Source organism: Columba livia, chromosome 10 (genome assembly GCF_036013475.1).
Source record: "Columba livia isolate bColLiv1 breed racing homer chromosome 10, bColLiv1.pat.W.v2, whole genome shotgun sequence".
Lineage (NCBI taxonomy): Eukaryota > Metazoa > Chordata > Aves > Columbiformes > Columbidae > Columba > Columba livia.
Genome location: NC_088611.1, coordinates 22,044,671 through 22,064,147, shown reverse-complemented (window position 1 = coordinate 22,064,147; position 19,477 = coordinate 22,044,671). Strand labels below are relative to the sequence as shown.

The following is a 19,477-nucleotide window of genomic DNA, read 5'->3' as shown; positions in this document are numbered from 1 at the left end:
GGAGCACAGCAAAGCCAAGGGCTGTTGGCTCTGCCCAGTGGCCTCTCCTGCGTCCTGTGTGAAATCGAGTTAATCACCACCTCTTTGTGCTGTCCTACATGAGTTCGTAACAAGAATCTTAAGCTTTCAAAGCAGCACAGGGTAATTCAGCTCTCTGCCTACAAGGAAACATAAAGCTTGAGCTACTAAATGGTTTTCAACAGTGGCAGCCGCCTTTGAAATTCTTTGGTCTTTCTATCACCCCGTTAAATCTTTGCAGACAACAATTTAAAGCACTTCAGCTGGGTCACCCGCGGCCCGACGCATTCCGGGCAGGGAGCACAAAAGCTGCCCCGTTGTCCCCTCATCCCACCACGGCTACAAACCGGCCCCACTGCAGCTAAAGCCGCTTATGCTGTTTCTTATCTCTCCCTCGACAGGGAGAGCAGAGGTGTTTGAAGCATTTGGAAGACTTGGCAAACCTCCTTTGCAGTTGAAATTAATTCCCTTTAGGGATGCAATGGCTGCCGTAAAGCCCATTGCGGAGGTGAGGCGATGTGTGAAAGCCTCCATCACCTCCTCATCCTCCTGGGCATCCCCTCTTCCCCCAGCTAACTGATGCCAAAACAGTTGCAAATCTCCCTGCGACCAAGCTCTTGAATTGCAAAGAACAAAGCTCTGGTGCAGGCACCTTCCTACAGAAGAGACCGGTAGCCAAGCACAGACCCGCACACACGCTGCCGCTGTCTGACCGCGATTCCTTCAATAACCCATACATTTGAAAACTGCAAATCTGGGAATTATATCCCTGGCACAAAATGAGATGTGGAACTGAACTGGGAACTGAAATTTGCTCACTCATTTAAAAGCAGCAATAATTTCATCGACAGCGGTGAGCCTGCCCGGGTCTCATGTTAAAGAACAATCGTTCAGTGAAGACAGAAGGGAAAAAGTAGCAAGAAGCCAAAGGTCTTTCCTGCGCAGGGTAGTTCGGGTTCAGTTAGGTGAGGATAACTGACTGTGCTACTGAAGCCACTCAAGATCTGCAGGAGAACATCTGATGAGAGGTGAGCGATGCCTCGGGGCAGCTGGAGGGGCCAGGGCTGGGGAGGGTGGAACAGTCTGACAGCAGGGCAGGACAGCCTAATATTTTCATTGCTCCCTAAAGACGAGGCTTGCAGGTGGCTGCCACATCACTCTGAAATTACAGCAACCTCCAAACAAGATTCTGAGAGCAGGAAAACCACATCTCTATCACCAAGCATGAGCTGGAGCCACTTGTGCAGCAAGAGGAGGGTGCAGAAGGGGCCTGAGACACAGGAGGTCACTGCGGTTGCAATGGTCCATCACTCGCAGGCTGATTTAGCCCTACACATTGCGACAGCAGATCCATTTTTCACCTCTTGAACACCCTTTACTCAACACGCACAGAGCAGCTCAGGTTCCCGTCAGTGCCTGGGCTCCCCGGGCTCTGGTGGATCTCGCTGCTGAAGAGCAGCCGCCCGGCCCTCGCTCCGGGGCTCGGGCTGTGCCCCGCCATGAGCTGCGGGGTGAGCTTACCTGGGCTGGTTCAACACCAGCCCGTGCAGAACGCTGTGTCCGTCCAGGCTCCAGCTGGAGCTCAGAACAGCCTGTTCACCCTGTGGTGCGAACGAGCCCCGAGGCTGCTGCTCGTGGAGCAGAGCACCAAGAGCTGCCCTCGCTCAACTCCAGAAGCACAGGGGTCTACTGAACTGGTTTTTTGCTTACACCTTGTATTCAGAATGATTTAGTTAAGGGATGCCTCTTTCTGGACAATATGACAGTTAATTCCCACTTATCCAACTGAAAAGATACAATTGAAATGGATGCAACAATAAAACTAATGCCTAATATGATTGCTATTGATCATTTGCTGGCTTATCAAATGAATAGCCCACCAGCTAAATGGAGAAGGAAAATGGTGCAATATATCGCACGTCTCAGTAATGAGCTAACTGCATTGTGCATTTTAAAACCTATGCAAGGCTGAACATCAGTACATAATTGATAACTGCAACGAATCCCGATACATCGGGTGCACGTTTGTTCATTTTCACCTACCTTTTCGGCTGACTGGGCAGTGCCAAAAAATATTGGAATGAAGGCAAGCCATACTATACAGGTAGTGTACATAGTGAATCCAATGGGTTTAGCTTCATTAAAATTCTCTGGGACACCCCGAGTCTTGATGGCATACACAGTACACGTCACCATTAGAAGAATGCTATAACCCAAGGAACAAATGATTTGTAGATCCGTAATGTCACATTTGAGAACTCCTCTGGCTTGATCAGGGTTCATAGTTTTCTGCTCATCATAATCTATGATGATGTTGGGTGGGTCAACCGCAAACCAAATAAAGACACCTAGAAGCTGCACCGATATCAAACTCGATGTGATCGCCAGCTGCGACGTGGGGCTTATAAGCCTGGGTGCTGTCACTGACTTTTTGCCCTGTTCAAATATGCGGTAGATGCGGTTTGTTTTAGTTAACAGGGCTGCGTAGCTGATGCACATCCCCAGGCCCAAGAAGATCCGCCGGAAGGAGCACACGGCAACGTTTGGTTTGGCGATCATCAGAAACGTGATTATGTAGCAGAGAAATATCCCGGTTAACAGGACATAGCTGAGTTCCCTCCCAGAAGCCCGGACGATGGGAGTGTCGTTGTACCTGATGAACGTTGCCATGACAAAAATGGTGGCGATAATCCCCAGCATGGCCAAGAAGACAGGTATGACAGTCCAGGGCGAGTGCCACTCCAGCTTGACGATGGGGATGGAGCGGCAGCCCGTGCGGTTCTCGTTGGGCCGCTCATTGTAGGAGCAGAGCAGGCAGGTCACCTCGTCGGCCTGGTACTGGTACCCGTCGCAGAGCTCGCAGTGCCAGCAGCACGGCATCCCCTTCACCATCTTCTTCCTCTCCCCCGGCTTGCAGGGCAGGCTGCAGACCGAGGCCGGGACCTCGCGCACGCCTCTGCCCCACTGCATCTCCTCGATCTGCAAGACATGGGAAATGGAGAGAGGGTGGGTATTTAGACATCGCTGTCGGACAGCGGGGTGGGGAGGAGCAAGGCGGAACCTGCAACAGAGGAAAACCAAATGAATGAAGTTTACATGTAGTAAACTCCTGGAAAAGCACCTGGTACCACATGTGGTAATGTCTTCACATGAGACTCTAATGCATGGCTGTGTTTACTGCCTTCGTTTTTCATTTCTAGTAGCAAACTCTGGTGGAAGGACAGACAACATCGGACAAAACAGTAGAGTGTAAACCTCTTCCTCATTCCATGAAAATTAGTAGAACACTGTAATGGCTCAAGGCAAGGCAGCAGTTACACCCACAAAGCTTCTTTTCATGCATCTAGAGGTTGGCCTTCTTACCAAGACCAGAACAAGAGATCTCCCTTCTTGGAACTACTACTGACCAGGCTGGTATTTTAAATGAGCTGAAAATGTGTCTTTTGTAGGGCATGAAATCAGTGAGAACGTGGCAAGATCTGCAATGTAAGCCATGTAAGAAATATGAAGGACAAAGAAAATAGTCATCAATGAAAAAAGGAATAATTAGATAATATTTCATTTCAAAGTCACATTCTGCTTTTGAAATACCATACATGCTTCTGGGAATGCAAATTATAAATTATTGTATTAAACAAATGGAAAGTCTCACTTGTTCTGCAGTCTTATGAAACCCAGACTCCAAAGTATGTGCACAAAGGCTCCAAAGTACCGCAGAAAATTAGACTCACAAATCACTTCAAAATATTCCAGACCAAAGTCAATAACCAGCTTCCAAGAACAAGGGAGGTTTAGCACTGGAAACCCCTGACACAGTCCAGGCTGGAACCACTGGGCAGGTCCTGACCTTCCCAGTGCCAATTCATTGCACCAATTACCAACCCAGCTGCCCAGCAAAACTTCAGTGGCTTCTCTGTGTGTGTATGGCTTTTCCAAATATAAAGCCTGATCTTCTGGGATAGATATGAATAAGTGTTATTAAAACCAAAATTACAGCTATTTTTTTAGGTTACTTAAATGCTTGGAAGCACCACTATTTTCTATACAAGTAAAAAGTTCTAAGATGAGTTTCTGGAACCAGCTGCCTTGATTATTAATGTATACAGGAAGACCAGGGTTTGCAAGTCTTAAATTGAAGGATTAAGTTGCATACCTTCCTAATGTAATTCAAAATAGATCCTGTACCGTCTTCATTTCATGTGTTTGAAAAAACCTACTGAAGTGACGCCCTGTTCAAATACTCTGCTACCAAGAGCCTCTGCTGTGAACGTTATACAAATAACCCCTCAATAACAGATATTCCAGAGGTCTGTCCCTGCTTAAGAAACTTCATTAACCTCCAAGATTCACAATTCGTTCTGAAAAAAAAAAATAAATGTGAAAGTCTGTAGACAGGGGAACTCAGGGAAATTATAACTTACGTGGGTTTGCGCAGCTGGAAAGCGCCACACACCGATCCAGTCCAGAGCCTCCATTTGCCATCGTGGTTATTAAATGCAGAAGTTACTCGACACCCTTTTTACAATATGCATTGATGTGAAATGAGAAAGACATCCTAACTGCTTGGGCTTTGACCCACTGATGAAGGGATTTTCACCAATTTTCTGCATGCTAATATCTCACAGAACCACAGAATTATTAACGTGTTATCGTATCCCCACACTCCCCTTATGACTACAAAAGGGTGAATTCCCATTTTTTCAAACCTATCCCATGCCGTTGCTGAGTGGTTGGGATGGCCTGAAGGTACTTTATTCTGCGCAGATACCGTGTGTAAAGAGATAAACAGAAGATCAGGCAAAACGATGGAAAGTCCTTTTTCTGGTCCCCTGGCAGGACATGGTGATAACTCTGTACCTGGCACAGAAAGATCAGCGTGTTCTGCTGCTTCTGGCGAGCAAATGAATAATGGAAAGTGCCTGTCCGATAAGGCACCTGGCGCCAGAGCCCGGCCCCGGGAGGCGGGAATCTCAGCCACGTCAGGGACACTTTTCCCACTCAGAAAAGAAGATTTTTTACACCCTTTTTTGTCTTTGAATTAAATTTTTACTTCATGCCTCCTTTCCGAAATGCAAACAAAAGCAATAAAAGGTTCACCTGTGTATTTAACTGCTTTAGGGTCGAATCATTGTACCTGATGTACTTTTCTTCTGTGCCCTTTCCTCCTCCCTCCTCCTTCCATCTTGCATTGCAGCTGCTTTGAAATAACTCAGCTTTTGAAAAACTGGATCTGAAAAAGACTTCTATTGTGGCAAGTAATTGTTATATCCAGCCATTCCTGCATTTACTTAAATCTAAACCTGCTTATATTGAATAACTTTTTCCCAATAGTCTTAGTCACTAGGAACTTCTTACTTAAGTATTTTGCTGTGTTCAGGGTTTTATAAAATCCGGATAAAACAGAAAGGACAACTTTTGTCCACAACTTCTGTAAGAGACAAAATAGCAGAGCATTTCATCCAGAGGCAGAGCACTATGTGTTATACTTACAAATCCTACATTTCTATAAGCAAATATAATAAAGTCTTATCCCATAATCAGAAAGTGATTATCTGAGAACCCAAATCACAATCCAGAACACCCAGCTCTTGACCGAGTCAGTACCAAGAGACACAATAAACTCCCCACTGCAATTCTGGCAGATTCGGGAAGGATGTAAACCCCAGACTGCACGAGACGCTGTAGAAACACGTTTCTAATGCCTTGAAAAATCACGTATCTACCCACCATTCACTTATCATCATGCTAAGTGCCACATCTTCAACAGTATAATGTGCAGACTGCTGCTATTACATTATATCATATTATTAGGTTATAATACTTCATTATAATAGTTCATCCACTGATGAATCAATCTGGTAACTGGGAAAAAACCCCAAACCTACACAAATTGTGGGACATTTAAAAGAACTGAAGGACAGAAGAGCTTCGAAGTTGGCCCCTGTCCATGGTACCTGGATCCACCAGAGCCACCGCATGACAGTGGGAACTAAAACGACTACAATAAAAACTACATATTGCCTGTCACCGCAGCACAGATGTGAACAACCCAAAGCTAAACAACCGAAAACCACTAAAAAGAAAAGAAAAAGCTCCCTCGCAGATCCTGTTCCTTCCCCACAGCCCCAGCACCGGTCCTGGCCAGCGGTTCATTCCGGCTGGTTCTCCCCACTCCTGCCTATGGCCCAGTTCATAAGCGCCTTGAGTTAGACGGATGGCATCCACTTCCAATATAAATTCTCATTATGTTCACTATAGAACAAACATTAACGAGAAATGCGTAGTCTGTTTCATAAAGCCTAACATAATTGTTCATTTTAATGAATAAAGTAACTCAATATACGGGTATAATTTAAACATCGATGCTTTTTTTCACGCCACCACAAATACTTCTGTAATAAGCTATTTGTTCTGAACTGAATTGTTTCGTGCAATGTTTGATTAAAATAAAAATCAGTACAAAAATAATTACGTTAGTGATAATTAACCTACTTAGGGAAAAAAATAGCCACATTCCCTGATAGGACTTTCATAACAACTGTGCCATTAATTTCACAGACACATTAGAAAACAATTGGGGAGGATTGTGCTCAGATTTATTGCCACCTTACAGATTGCTTTTGGACTCCAGTTACTAACTCAGCAGTTCAAATAGTTTTTGTATATTCAACTTTACAGATAGCAATATTTGCATGACTTAGCTCTCAGGGCTTAGCTATTAATGTCTTGTAATTAGTTTCTAAATCCAGGGCTTTAACATGATAATGGTTTTAAGCTAAGAATATGTCAATAACACACAGTCAACAGAGCCTTCTGCAAAATATCAACTAAAATCCCTTCAACAGATCACAGCAGCGATAAGCCAAACTACCAGAGAAGTGTGTGAAGCTGCTTCTATGACTTGCCCAGACACCGCAAAGAAGGTGTTTTACCTCACGCTGTAATTTATTTTAAATTCTCTGCCCACAGGGGATTGACACAAAAGCCGTAAGACGAGCGTGGAGCCTGCGAGGGGACGGAGGCAAAACATCCTGCTGGTTTTTGCTTGTGAACAAGTCACTTTATTCAGAGTGATGCAGGCTTAAGACATTTTCAAGATAGAGCAAAAGATCAGCAGAAGATCAAACCCCCTCTTTATTTGCATGGGATGACATTCTGCAGGGACGACGTTCCCAGCCGGAGAACTGCTGGTCCCTTCCCTGCCTGCGGGGACCAAAACACGGGGTGCCACCCCAGCCTCCCAAAAGGAGGGAAACACCCAGACACTCCTGCCTCTCCATTTTCTTTCTGTATTCTTGTTTTAAATCAGAGTCCAAATGCAGCTACTTCAAAGTGGCTTTTGAAAATCTGTGCAGGGCAGAAGTAGGACACGTCCACCAGCAGCCCCCAAAGCCCACAGATAACAGTGAATAACCTGGTCCAGAGACAACAACGTCTAGACCTGATCTGGAGATAACAGTGTCTAAACCTGATCTAGAGTTAACTCTGTCTAAACCTGATCAGGAGATAAATCCCTCCAATCTATCCTTTTTATAAAGAGAGGTTAAACATCCCTATATGTATATTTTTGTGGCATCTCTCTAAACAACCACGAAACAAACAAATCACAACTTTCTAATTGAAGGTGGTAGAAACTCATCACTTCTCAAAGTCTTCCAGCCAAAAACCTCACGATTTTTCACGGCCAGCACAAATCAGAAAAGGTGTCAGGAAGTTGTGACAACATCCCCATAGCACCAGGGTTTGCATCCCCAGCACCTTCGGGTACCTGGTGGAGGCTCGAACTGAAATTCTGGAGGTCAGTTGCCCATCTGTGTATTTCTCTAGTAAGAAAACTCTACTTTTGTTTTACACCTTTGCTACCCGCAGGCGCAGGCAGGAGAGGCTCCGTCCCGCTCCGATCTTCCCACGGGGAACGTTCCGCTCTGTTTTACCCATCATGGGTAAAATCCCCTGGCACTGGTGGGTATTTGTGCACAGCTAGAAAAATCTGCATTGCATCTGCATCACCTTTTATTGAACACATTAAATTAATTATGATTTAAACTTCAACTAAAACCATCAATTTTGTTCCTACACTGCAGCTCTTTTTTGGCGAGTTCATAATAAGCAGCTCTTAACCTACATATGAACCGCATTTATTTTTCTCTTTCCTTCCCTGATCTTACCATTCCTTTCATTTAATATTTGTCATCATTTTCTCCCAATCTTACCTGCTTTAAAGGCACCAGCAGCAAGTGACACTGAGCACGAGTAATACCATCTCTAATGAGATCCAAAGGCTATTTGTTCTCCTTTAAACCAAGGACATTTTTAGCACAACAGCAATGTAGAGAGAAATGCTTAATCTACAGTTTTTGGAAAAATGCTTATTATCATACACTTCTGTTGACACACAATAAAACTGAAAGTTAATTATATTAATGCTTCTATACGCAGCTACAGTTTTGTGTTGTCTTCTCCCTAATGGAAGAGGATGGACCATGCGTCTTCAGTATTCATCCTGCAACCCCTGCAGAGGCTTTTTTTAATTAAAAAAGATCATGTACTTCCAAATGTGCATAGATAACACATAATTCTTATCTATATAAGTTGATAGGTTGGAGCAAATCTATCTTCTGAAAGCAGAGGTAATGTAAGACGATTTGTCATCGTTAAGTAAATGGCTCAGAACCAGAAGTTCTGAGATGAGCCCCAAGCCAAGGACCGAGTGACGGAGCGTCTGGGGTTTAATTCCCGGCACATCCCATTGTCAAACGAGTCAAAAGAGAATCCAGTCCAACAGTTGTCTTCCATATTTCACAAAACAGGCTGAGCTCATGGTGCTCTTAATATTTTACGTGCAGAAAAGAACATCTCCCACACGGGGAGCAATGCTGCTGTTCTTCCACGCTGCGCTTCATTTCAGAATATCATGTATTCCTTTGAAAAAGAATCAAACCAGCCCTCACTGTCTATTGCTGTTCATTCTCCTGCTGTCACTTTTTTCCCCCTCAACCAACAACAGAAATTTTAGGGGAAAGTTTGATCACCAAGCGTTTTCCTTCAATTCCTGCTACAACCCAGCAGAGCGCAAACCCGTGGAGCATCAATGACCTGATAGTTTTGCTTTTTTTTTGAAGGATACTCTAAAGGCATCTGTTGGTGGGAGATGGGGGGAAAGGACAACCTATTGCTCAGCATCAAGGGGCTATTTACACATCAGCTTTCAGCTTTATGTGGGGTGGCCAGGCCCCGGCTCACTGGGACTCTCTGTCACTTTGCCAAAGGAACTCTACAGAGTACATGGAAACTCAAACTTTTCAAAGTCCTCGAGCTTGGCCTGACGAAGATTTTAACGGCCATAACCAAAGGCAGCTCCTTGCATCAGCTGATTTTTACTAATATGCAAGACAACAGCCTTCATTGAGAACAATGTCTGCAAGCTGCTTACACAATGTGAAAAGCAGTGTCATCAGCAGCCGGGAGGCGTAAGGAACACGCAGCACCCCAAATAACACGCTTACACAGCGCTGCAGTTCACCTTTAAAACACGCTGGCTGAGCCAGGACCCTTTCTTTGATTCAGTCTAGAGAGATAAATACTCTAGGAGAGGATCACCGTCCATCATTTAATAGTTATAATAGTTTAAATATACCATTTAATGAATGGGCCAGAAGAGAAGCCCCGGACAAACCTGAAATGATCGCAACAGGCTTGACACACTCTGCCATACAGAACAAAAAGGGAAAAGATGAAAGACTTCATTTCAAAGTGAGGTGGCCCAGTTACAAACTTACGTAAGAGAAACTGTTCAATATTTCACTATTCTGCTGAATAAAGCCTTAACAAAGTTCCCTTCAATCAAAAGCATTTTAGATCTTTACTTTCTTCTCCTTCTTAGGTTGGTTGGATATGTTTGTGTGTATCTTATTTCAAGTATATCCACATTGCAACTAGAATCTAAATAAGAAACTTAAATGTTCTGAGGCATACAGTAAATAATTAGATGCAGCTCCCTCTAGTACAACTTCCACAGCAGCACGACTGGAGGGTTTTGTCGTGCAGGATGGTGAGAAACCCTCAACCCAAAGCACCCAGGCACCTCAACCAGAGCTCAACATCGGGGCAGAGCAATTGCTCATGCGTTTAAGCAAAAACAAATCAAGTGTTCAAGTGTTTGTTTCAACCACGTTCATAAAGCTCAGCAATCGGTAAGTTCAAATTCTCAATAACAAGACTGGATGACAATGCCACATCTAGAAGCAAACCCAGGAATTCTGCTTTTCTCCAGAAAACTCCTTTTCCAAGTTATTTTTCATGGTATAGCCACGTATTGACCTTGCCTAAGTTTTGAGAAAAGTATCAGCCCTTTATGTTTGTTTGTCTCTGCTTATGAAGTAATAACTTATTTTTTCCCCTGTTATTTATGATTGCGAAGAAGGAATACATCTGCTAAATCTGATAGACTGCTTTCAAAATGGAAAGGGTAATAACTAGAGATGCACCAAATGGCATGTGTGCAATTTGGATTGCATTTATCTTCAAGTGCCTGCCAACTCAAAATGCTTTAGTTTATTTATCCTACTAATTCCCAAGCTGATTCAAAGACCAGTATTTGCTAGTCAAATTATTTGGTCCCGGTTTTCCCTTTTTAAAGAATCAGCATCAATGGTACAGTAATTTTCTCATCATGGCGAGCGTGCGTGGCATAATGACACACAGGCCAGGGAAGAAAGATGAAAGAAACAGAAAATCCTGAGTGAAACTCAGTCCCTAACTCATTTAGGCCCTAATTGGATCGCTGCAGTGTTATTAATACTATTAAATTATCTTGCTCAGGTTATACTCAGTCAATCGGTCCCTAAAAGGGCTCTAGATGGTACACAGAAAATTAGAGTTGGCTGATGGGACTTTAATTACAGCGCACTTGGGGCCGCTCTTCCATCAACGCCGCTGAAACCGAGTGGGAGAGGAAGGGGAGGGTGATGTGGTTGTGATGGGTGGTCTTATAAATCTAAATTTATAAGAATAAAAATACCGGCCCTGCAATCACGCCCTGCCTTAAACGATAATGGTGTGAGTCTAGCTGAAACTCCACTCAAAATCTGAAGCAATAACGCCACAAAACCTTGCCTTCGTCCCCCCGCCACCACCATCCTCTTCCATCTCTTTGAAAAGAGAAGGACTGAAACTGGTAACTTATTCCCTCCAGTAAAACACCCTAAAAACTGGAAGGCGCCGTCCCATTTGTGCAGGGGATTTTCCTCCCCACTCCCGTTCACCAGCCCGTCCAAGGGACGGGAACCACAAGAATGGAATAAAATATCTAAATATAGTTGCCATGGAAAGCCAGATGCTCGGATGCTACTTTTAATGGTCAAGTACACATCCTCCGCACCATTAAAACCTGCAATTAAGACGTAAATGAGCTTGTTTCACAGGAATCATTTCATGCAGCATTTTCATATCAAATGTGCATTTTCAGATCAGTGGGAGAAGAAATAAATAAAAAAGGAAAACAAAGCAAATAAAGGCTACCCCTCGAATTTTAAGAGCAGGCTAAAGATGCTTTTCAGCTGTTTATTTGGGGCCATTATTGCCTAGCATGTGAGCGATTAGCTTGAGACACATTAAAATGCACGCTATATACCCGATATTATAGTCTTGCTGCAAACCACGTCAATTTTCTACATAAATCAGTATTCTGGGACATTTAAAAAGTGACTATTTTTGACCCATTCAATACATGTTCCCTGTCAGGAACCTGTATGCTTTGCTTAAATGTTGGAAACTCAAAGGGCTGTTCGCACAGCACGGATGCGTGCGGAGCTTTTTAAATACCCTTGATGGGATTTCTTTCTGCCCTCTAAAGCAAACAGGCACAATATTATGCAATCATCGTCATTTCTACTCCACCGTCCTTGGCACTTGCATCTTTATGGTAGCAAAATTTCATTTTGCAAAGCACAGCTGGATTACGTTTTGAACCTACAGGAACAGCTTGAAGCCAATTGTTCCTGTATCTGTTGATACAATACAGTAAAACTTTCACAGGTAAATTGGATAAACAAAAACGGAGACAAATGAGCGAGCCTTTGGCTGCTGTTGGGAGTCCCTGGACTACTGGTGTGATGGGGGCTGCCAGCCCACACCTGCTGAGGATCTGCCCAACTCACATCTCAGGAGGTGATGCCCCAAACCCAATGCATCAAAACCACCTGGGGTGCTAAAACCACACGGGTTTTGTTCCAAGAGCACTGACCAAGTTAGGCTGTGAGCCCGTGAGCAGGACCAACGCCATCCCAGCCTTGCTGCCTGTTCACAGGTGTTTTGGGGACCCAACAGAGCACTAAGGAATTAGCGTATGGTCATTCAGTGGGACAGTGGTCTGAAAAATCCCCTTCCAGTTGGCTGGAAGTTAATTCTGCAAGCTACGATAATTAAAGGTGTTCACACCGGTCACGGCTGACATGAGCAATGAGAGATTACGGAATCCAACAATGGAACAAAATAAACATCTATTATTACAGCTATTGACATGTTGGGTATAGCAACCTGCTAGCCAAAACAGGGAATTGGGATGTATTTTGGGAATGCTGATGTGATTATTCCCATTTAACTCTGTCTGGCCTGCACACAACCTGGCTGGTGGTGTAACGGAGACTGAGCTCCGAGCAGCCGCAGCACAGATCTGCAACCGGCATGGGATCCGTCAGGAAGGGCTTTGCATTTAGTGCTGTTTGTGAGCTGATTCCCCAACACCCCGGCACCCACAGCCCCACGGCTGAGACTGCCACTGTCACCTGTGGCTGATTGGAGGGCCAGGGCCAGGGAGCAGAAGCTGCAGTGTTGGTTACGGGGGCTGCAGCGGGGTTTGTCTCATCTCCATGGGCTGGAGCAGCAGCCCAGATCTTTATGTACCATAAAGCCAGTTCTTTTGGGGCAGGATAACATTTCCCAGGAGTTTGTAGAGCAGATAAGCAACGCCATTGCCCCGGAGGAGCGGAGGCTGCAGCAGCCGCAGCTCACTCAGCAGGAACAGCACTGGCTGAGCTCACATTAAGTTACTTTAAGAAATAGCCCAGATTAGGTTACTTTCCAAAATTGCCAATGAGGCTACAGGGGCTGAAATAATCCATCTTTTTTTCAGCTATCAGAAACCCACTTATTTTTGGATACAACTACACCTCAACGTATGCCAATATACAAGCTAATTAAATCTAAGGGTTTAGCTAATTTCATTAAAAATGTAAACACTGGTATTTTTCAACAAGCGGCTGTGTCAGCTGAAAGCTCAAGGTTCTGCACTGACATTCGAAAACAACACATACTAATCATGCTTAATACTTAAAATCTTAATTTTAAATAACACCCTGACCTCATTAGCTGACTTTATTTAATGAGTGTTTAACACCTAAATAATGCAAACCTCCTCTCAGCCCATCGGCCCAGATTCCAGGTTGCAATAGGGATGGATTTAAATTGCCTTTGTACCAGCCACTCACTCCAGGCTGGAGCAGGGACAGGAGAGGACACAACCAGGGCCAATTTGTGTGACAATAACTGAAATGAGAGAGGAAATTGATACCAATTTTTATCTATCTTGGTGTCATCTTTGAACCGTGATTTTGAGCTCACTCAGGTGTTGCAAACCAATAGAAATCTTGAGGTTTATATACTGCAAAGGTCTGTGCGTGTGTCTATACCTATCCATCCATCCACATATAAAAGCAGGTAAATACCCTTTTTTTTTATATACATATATTTGCAAACAGGTTTTTTTTTAATTATACATGACATGCATGCAGGAGCTAAAACTGACAATGCTATTGATAGTTGTGCTTTCAGCTACAGACATCTTCACTAAGGTGACATTGTTTAGGTGGGAGATGCCCAACTGCTATTTTTAAATGCTATATAATGTACTTCAAAATACAGTCTTTTAAAAGCATCTAAAAATCCCCCAAACAATCCTATGGCTATTGTGGTAAAATTCTCTCATCCCTCGCTGTTTAAAGCAAAACCTCATAATTGGCGAGATACGTGCCCTACTGCTCCCCTTCCACCAGAAACCGGGGAGATCCCAGGCTCTTAATAAACTGAAATCTGCCTATTCTCCACAAAGATTTACTTTTTGCTGCACAATATTCCAAAATCAATCCATCTGCTCTGGACATGCTCTACTCCCCCCCCAGACACAAAAAACCCCAAACAAACCCAAACCAAAACAAGGAACAATGACCAGAAATACACTTGAATGCACTATTTTAGAAAAACACCATCTGTTGGCAGAATATCCCCGAGCAAACTTCACTGAATAGTTGCTTGGATCTATCACCACTCTGAACGTTTTACCAAAAGAAGTTGGGTACATATAGGTGTCTTGCCAGAAGGTTAGATATTTAATTGCTCTTTTCATTAACTTGCTATTTATCACATTTGTTTCCAAACTCTATAGCAGAGATGTCTGAGCCCAGACAGATTCAGTAGGTGTTGCAGCATGCAGGATCTGCAGAGATTGCACAGATTATTATGAACTTACTTGAAATCCTTCTGTTTGTGGGGAAAAAAGAACGCAGCAGTACCGCAGAGTCTCTGGTCCTGAAGCAAACAGAGAGCGGGTACAGGAATGCTGGGTTTTTTTAAAGCAAGACTTATTATCATTTTTCATGCTCCTGAACCTACAGTGAAGAAACCACCACAATACGGCAATTTCCCCAAGGAGGAGGGAACTATTAACACGTACACAGCGATCTCCTCACCATATACCGTGAGCCAGGATTTATAAGGTGAGTTTGAACCACGTAACGTACTTGTTTATGGGACCATATTGATAATTATCAATGCTATTAGTCTTCTAAGCACTTGTTGAGCAAGACGGCAGCGATATATCACGTATTGCTGGAGGAGATTAACGAAGCATCAGGGATTGCTGAGCAGCCCCCCCGGCTGCACCCAAACAGCTCCGGTTCCCGCAGTCGTGTTCTGAGCGTCATTTACAATTCAAGGGCACATCTATAAAACAATACAGACTCTTCTTTGTTTTGTTTATCTCCGCATGCAGTATGTTTAGGCATCTTTAATATGTATTTGTTTCTGTTCGCAAACAAATTAATTAGATAAATGTTTTAATTTTCTCTGGAGCTTGCAGTTAACTCTGTCTGATGCTTTAGAAGCAGAACATGTTTTGAGGGAGAGCTACCTGAAATCTCTGCAGCGCAATGGAGGACAGGACATCATGTTTTCCACCACTGCTCTTTATCAGCGGAGGACACACCATCTTCAGCCATCCCAAAAATCAGCTGCAGCATCTGATTAGCACCCGTGTGCCCCACGGCACCTTTATGAGCCATAACACGGAGCTGGAAGAGCACACTTGGCAAGTTGGAGATGCCAGTGCAATTAAAACAACATGATGCACCCTATGTGAACACTAATAGGCTAGAAGTACAGCGTTAATGAGACAATCAAACTGAAAGAAATCACTATTAGCTTGCTCTAGGAAGACATCCCTCTCAAATGGCAAATAAATGGGTCTCCTGTAACCACTGCAGGACTCACAAAGATGAGGGTAAAGGTGAAACGGGCCATTACATCCACTGCCGTGCCACAGGCTGTGAAGGGATGGTAGGAAATGACCAACTGACCAACACATCTCAGTGGGGTTCCATCACCCAAAGGGGGTGAGAACATTTCCCCACCACAGCTTCCTTCTTGGTGAGCAAGTCAAGACCCCTGGTCCATCCCACAGGATCCAAGTATCCCAACAACTCATCTGTTGCTGATGACAGAACACAGCCGGTGTCCATACGCCAGAGCCCGGACACGTCTCTTCGCCCTGGATCAGCCTCAGTGGTGCCAGCACATCCCAAAACCAGGACTAAACCACTCAAACGGAGAACTTTAAATGAGCTCAGCCTTTTAATGACCACCAACAACTTGCCAACATGAAACAGGAAAACAGGCAGAGAGGGGGAGAAAAGACCCTGGTCCAAAGCAGGTCTGCCGGTCATTTCAGCCATACAAGAGACGGAACTGGTACGCTACTCATCCGAATCCAACAGCAGTAACACTTTTGCATAAACCACATTTTTTACCAAAAATTATTGGAAGCAAGACTAGCTTTACTGTTCTTTCTTCATAGCTGTTGGAAATTTCTAAATTTTGCTATCACTTTATAGGAAAATTTGAAGGAAGCGGAATGCACGCATGCTCTCTCCATGCTAGATTCATTTCCAATAACTTTTTAACTCGCTGGCCAATTTAAAGTACATTTGTGACAAGCAGAGATTTCCAAAGGACGTGTCTGCAGGTTTAGTAAAACTCAGCGGATAGTCAGCAGAAAGATCCCCAACACGGAGCATCTCCATCACCCTTTCAATGCAGCCACAGTACAGGTTGTCACTTCCACAGCAAATGATGTGGGGGTGTCGGGGGGAATTCAGGCACCGCAGGGAAATTGTATAGACAGCTGTGGGAAGGAGTCACGGGGAACGTGATGGAGGATGCTGCTGGGATAGGGCATGCGGAAGACAAATCCTTGGAAAAATATGTTCAACAATTGCATAGGGATTGTTTGTTTGGGGATTTTGACAGTTCGTGGATACTTGCAGAGGTTTGGATGTGAAAACATAGTAAACCTGGGATCTGATGAGAACTCTGTATAGAGAAAGAGAAGCAATATCACCAGATTTCCCACGAGAACCTGCAGCTCCTCTAGGAGCGATCCATTTCTTCCTCCTTTGGGCACACCAGTTCCTCCAGGAGAGATGCGTTTCTGACTTTTTCAGGCACTTCAAAGCATGCCAAGTTGCATTCAGTTGTATCAGAGCTGGTCAGGCAGTTCCTCACATTCCTACAGTGCCTTGTACTGAGCAACCTCAAAGTGCTTTACAGACACTAAAAAATACAGGCGCAGGTGGCAAGAAGACATCCGTAGTTATTGGATCTATGGCACACACGGGGTAAAACGGAGCACAGAGGGTCTTCCTCTTTCATTATCTTTCTAAAATTCTAAGTGAAACACAAGGCATGAAAGCAGAGCCTGTGTCTCTGACCACGCTGCCTTCTTGCTTAATCCTCCAAGTCATCCTTATTTCCTATGGCTTGAGTAGCACAGGTATTTGGGATCTAGTTATTACACAGGTAAAGAATAAAAAAGTTACCCATTTGCAAAGTGAAACAACCAAGAACCAGTTGGTACCTGACACGCCACCTTTTCCCCATGCCAAATGTCCTCCTTTTCACCACCAGCGCTTTTTGCTTTTGAAATGCACCATTAAAGCTAAATTCAGTTAAAACGGTTCTCTTCATAATGACGTAACTGCCTTGCAATCCAGGAGCGGTACCCTCAGCACCAGCAGAGAAACACAAATCCCAGTTTCAGTATAACCGTCGTCAACAGGTTTATTGTCTAATGGCATCAGCTGCATCTTGGCCATTCCACTGGCTAGGGGGGTCATGGCCCTGGGTTTCAATAGCGATGCAGCTAGCCAACTTTCCCATCTGAAAATTCAGAGCAAAGCATTTTGAACTGCAGGAGGTGACCTGATCAATACCGCCTACAATACCCCTTGCATGCAGGGGGCCAAACAGGGGCTGGTGGAGCTCCACGCCATGTTCAGAAAGCGCGGGAGGCAGGAGATGCGCTGCCAGGAGCTCTCGCGGGGCGGGTGGGCACCTTGGACTCACAACTTCACTGCAGGGAGAACAAAGCACCGCGAGTTTGCCACGGAATACCGGCCAAGCCGTCTAAAATTAGACATCTGCTCGTTTTATCCTTGCGCAGCTATCTGTGAAATACAGCCAAAATTGTTACTAAATCATGCATTGCGCACCAGGCGAAGCTGCGCTGGGTTGCTTGACATCAAGCAAGCAAAAGAAAATCTGGCGACTGCACCATCTCTTTGTAAAAACCACATTAGGTCCCAGGTTTGCTGCAGTGAAGAGTCATGAAATATTTTTACTTGGTTATCGACCAGATTGTGACCTTGGATACCAAAATGTAAATTTTGGGTGAGTCAACTGCGCTCAGAGGAGACTCTTCAGAGCCCAGCCTGCACGTGGGAGCACAGACCTGCCCTATGGAGCCTCTCTGCAGACATAAAGCCAAGGCGATGCAAGGATACGGAGAAGCAATCAGGATTGAAAGAAATACACAGAAAATCACAGACACTTTGTAAAGCCAGGTTTATAAACTTATGACAACAAAATAAAAACAAACTGATATGATATATTTTAAGACTTGCAAATATATCGTTAAAGATCTCTTCTGTCCATCTAGTCTCTTATGCAATGGAAAGAGAAATGCAAAAAGAAGTTATTCTGTAATTTCACATGAAAAAATATGCTACAGCTATCAAAATTAATCATCCTGTGCTCCCCTACTTCCCACCCCAAAACCCTGTGAATGGGGATGTGTCACATCCCATTGCAGATCAGATGGACGTGAGGCTGGGCAGTAAGGCTGCTTCCAGGAGAAACACAGCAAAATGTTCCTACCCCTCCTTTGAATGAGGACAATAGTCAAGCAGAAAGCATTTATTTACCTAGGATGGACTTTGACACTAATTTGCCTGCTGCCTTTTGATCTGGCGCATCCTTACCAATAAGTTGTTCTGCCCTGTTGTGCAGACGTGTTCTCTTTTGTAAGAGAGGAAATTGAGACACACAGAACCGAACCAGCCTGCCCAGGATGACAAGTCTCTGGGAAAACAAAGCATCAATTCACCATTTTCTAAATTAAAATAAGCACTCTGACCAAACATCCTTTCTTTTGTTTCCCCTCTCATGTAGGTATTAAATAAACAAAAATTGGGGAAATATAACCTGAAGTGTTATCTCCACAGTAATTACTGAAGACAAATTGTAGCCTTTGGCAGTTTTGCCTGGGATTAACAGCAGTGATTATTTTGGTTGGTTATTTTAGATTACCCTTAACTTCTCTGAACTCCACAATTTTCTTCATTATTGTAAGAAAATCCAGAGAGGAACTATCACAGCAATGCTAACCCTGTGTGAGAAACCAGGACCCAGAAGCAAGTGGAAGGGGAGTTGTTAAGAGAATCTCAGCCGTCGATAGAGCTGTGAGCATGAGAGGGTGAGGAAAGTGCTCTTTATGGAAACATCTAACACAACAACAGGAATACAAATCAAGCTCCACTAATTTAGCTTGAAATTTTAATGAATCAGGATGTGTAGTTTATATAAAGACAGATTTACTTAATAAAATATTAATACTTTTGCTAAAAGAACTGTAAATTGCAAGTTAATATAGTTTTCCTGAAATAGAACACCAAAAGTTGAAAACCACTGGAAAAGCATATGGAAAATCAAAATGAGGCAAAATTCAAGAAGAGCCACACAAAGAGGGGGACCTGGTGTGACCTCGGGTGGGAACTCTGAGAGAAGAAACCGCCTTTGTATCAATGGGCATTTCACTCAGGAACACCTTGATGTTACTCAGACTCTGTTGCTG

The 19,477-nt window shown here is 44.0% G+C and overlaps 1 protein-coding gene across 7 annotated transcripts in view; it reads right to left on the bottom strand.

The window, feature by feature from the left end:
• Positions 1-19,477, bottom strand: part of GRM7 (glutamate metabotropic receptor 7) — a 267,872-nt gene that overhangs the window by 54,127 nt on the left and 194,268 nt on the right. For 5 of the 7 annotated variants that reach the window (XM_065075811.1, XM_065075806.1, XM_065075804.1 and 2 more), the window contains one exon: positions 2,062-2,997. The exons of the other annotated variants lie outside the window; for them this stretch is intronic. In XM_065075811.1, coding sequence (XP_064931883.1) covers positions 2,062-2,997 — 936 coding nt within the window. The remainder of the gene's footprint in view (positions 1-2,061; positions 2,998-19,477) is intronic. 7 annotated transcript variants of the gene reach the window in all.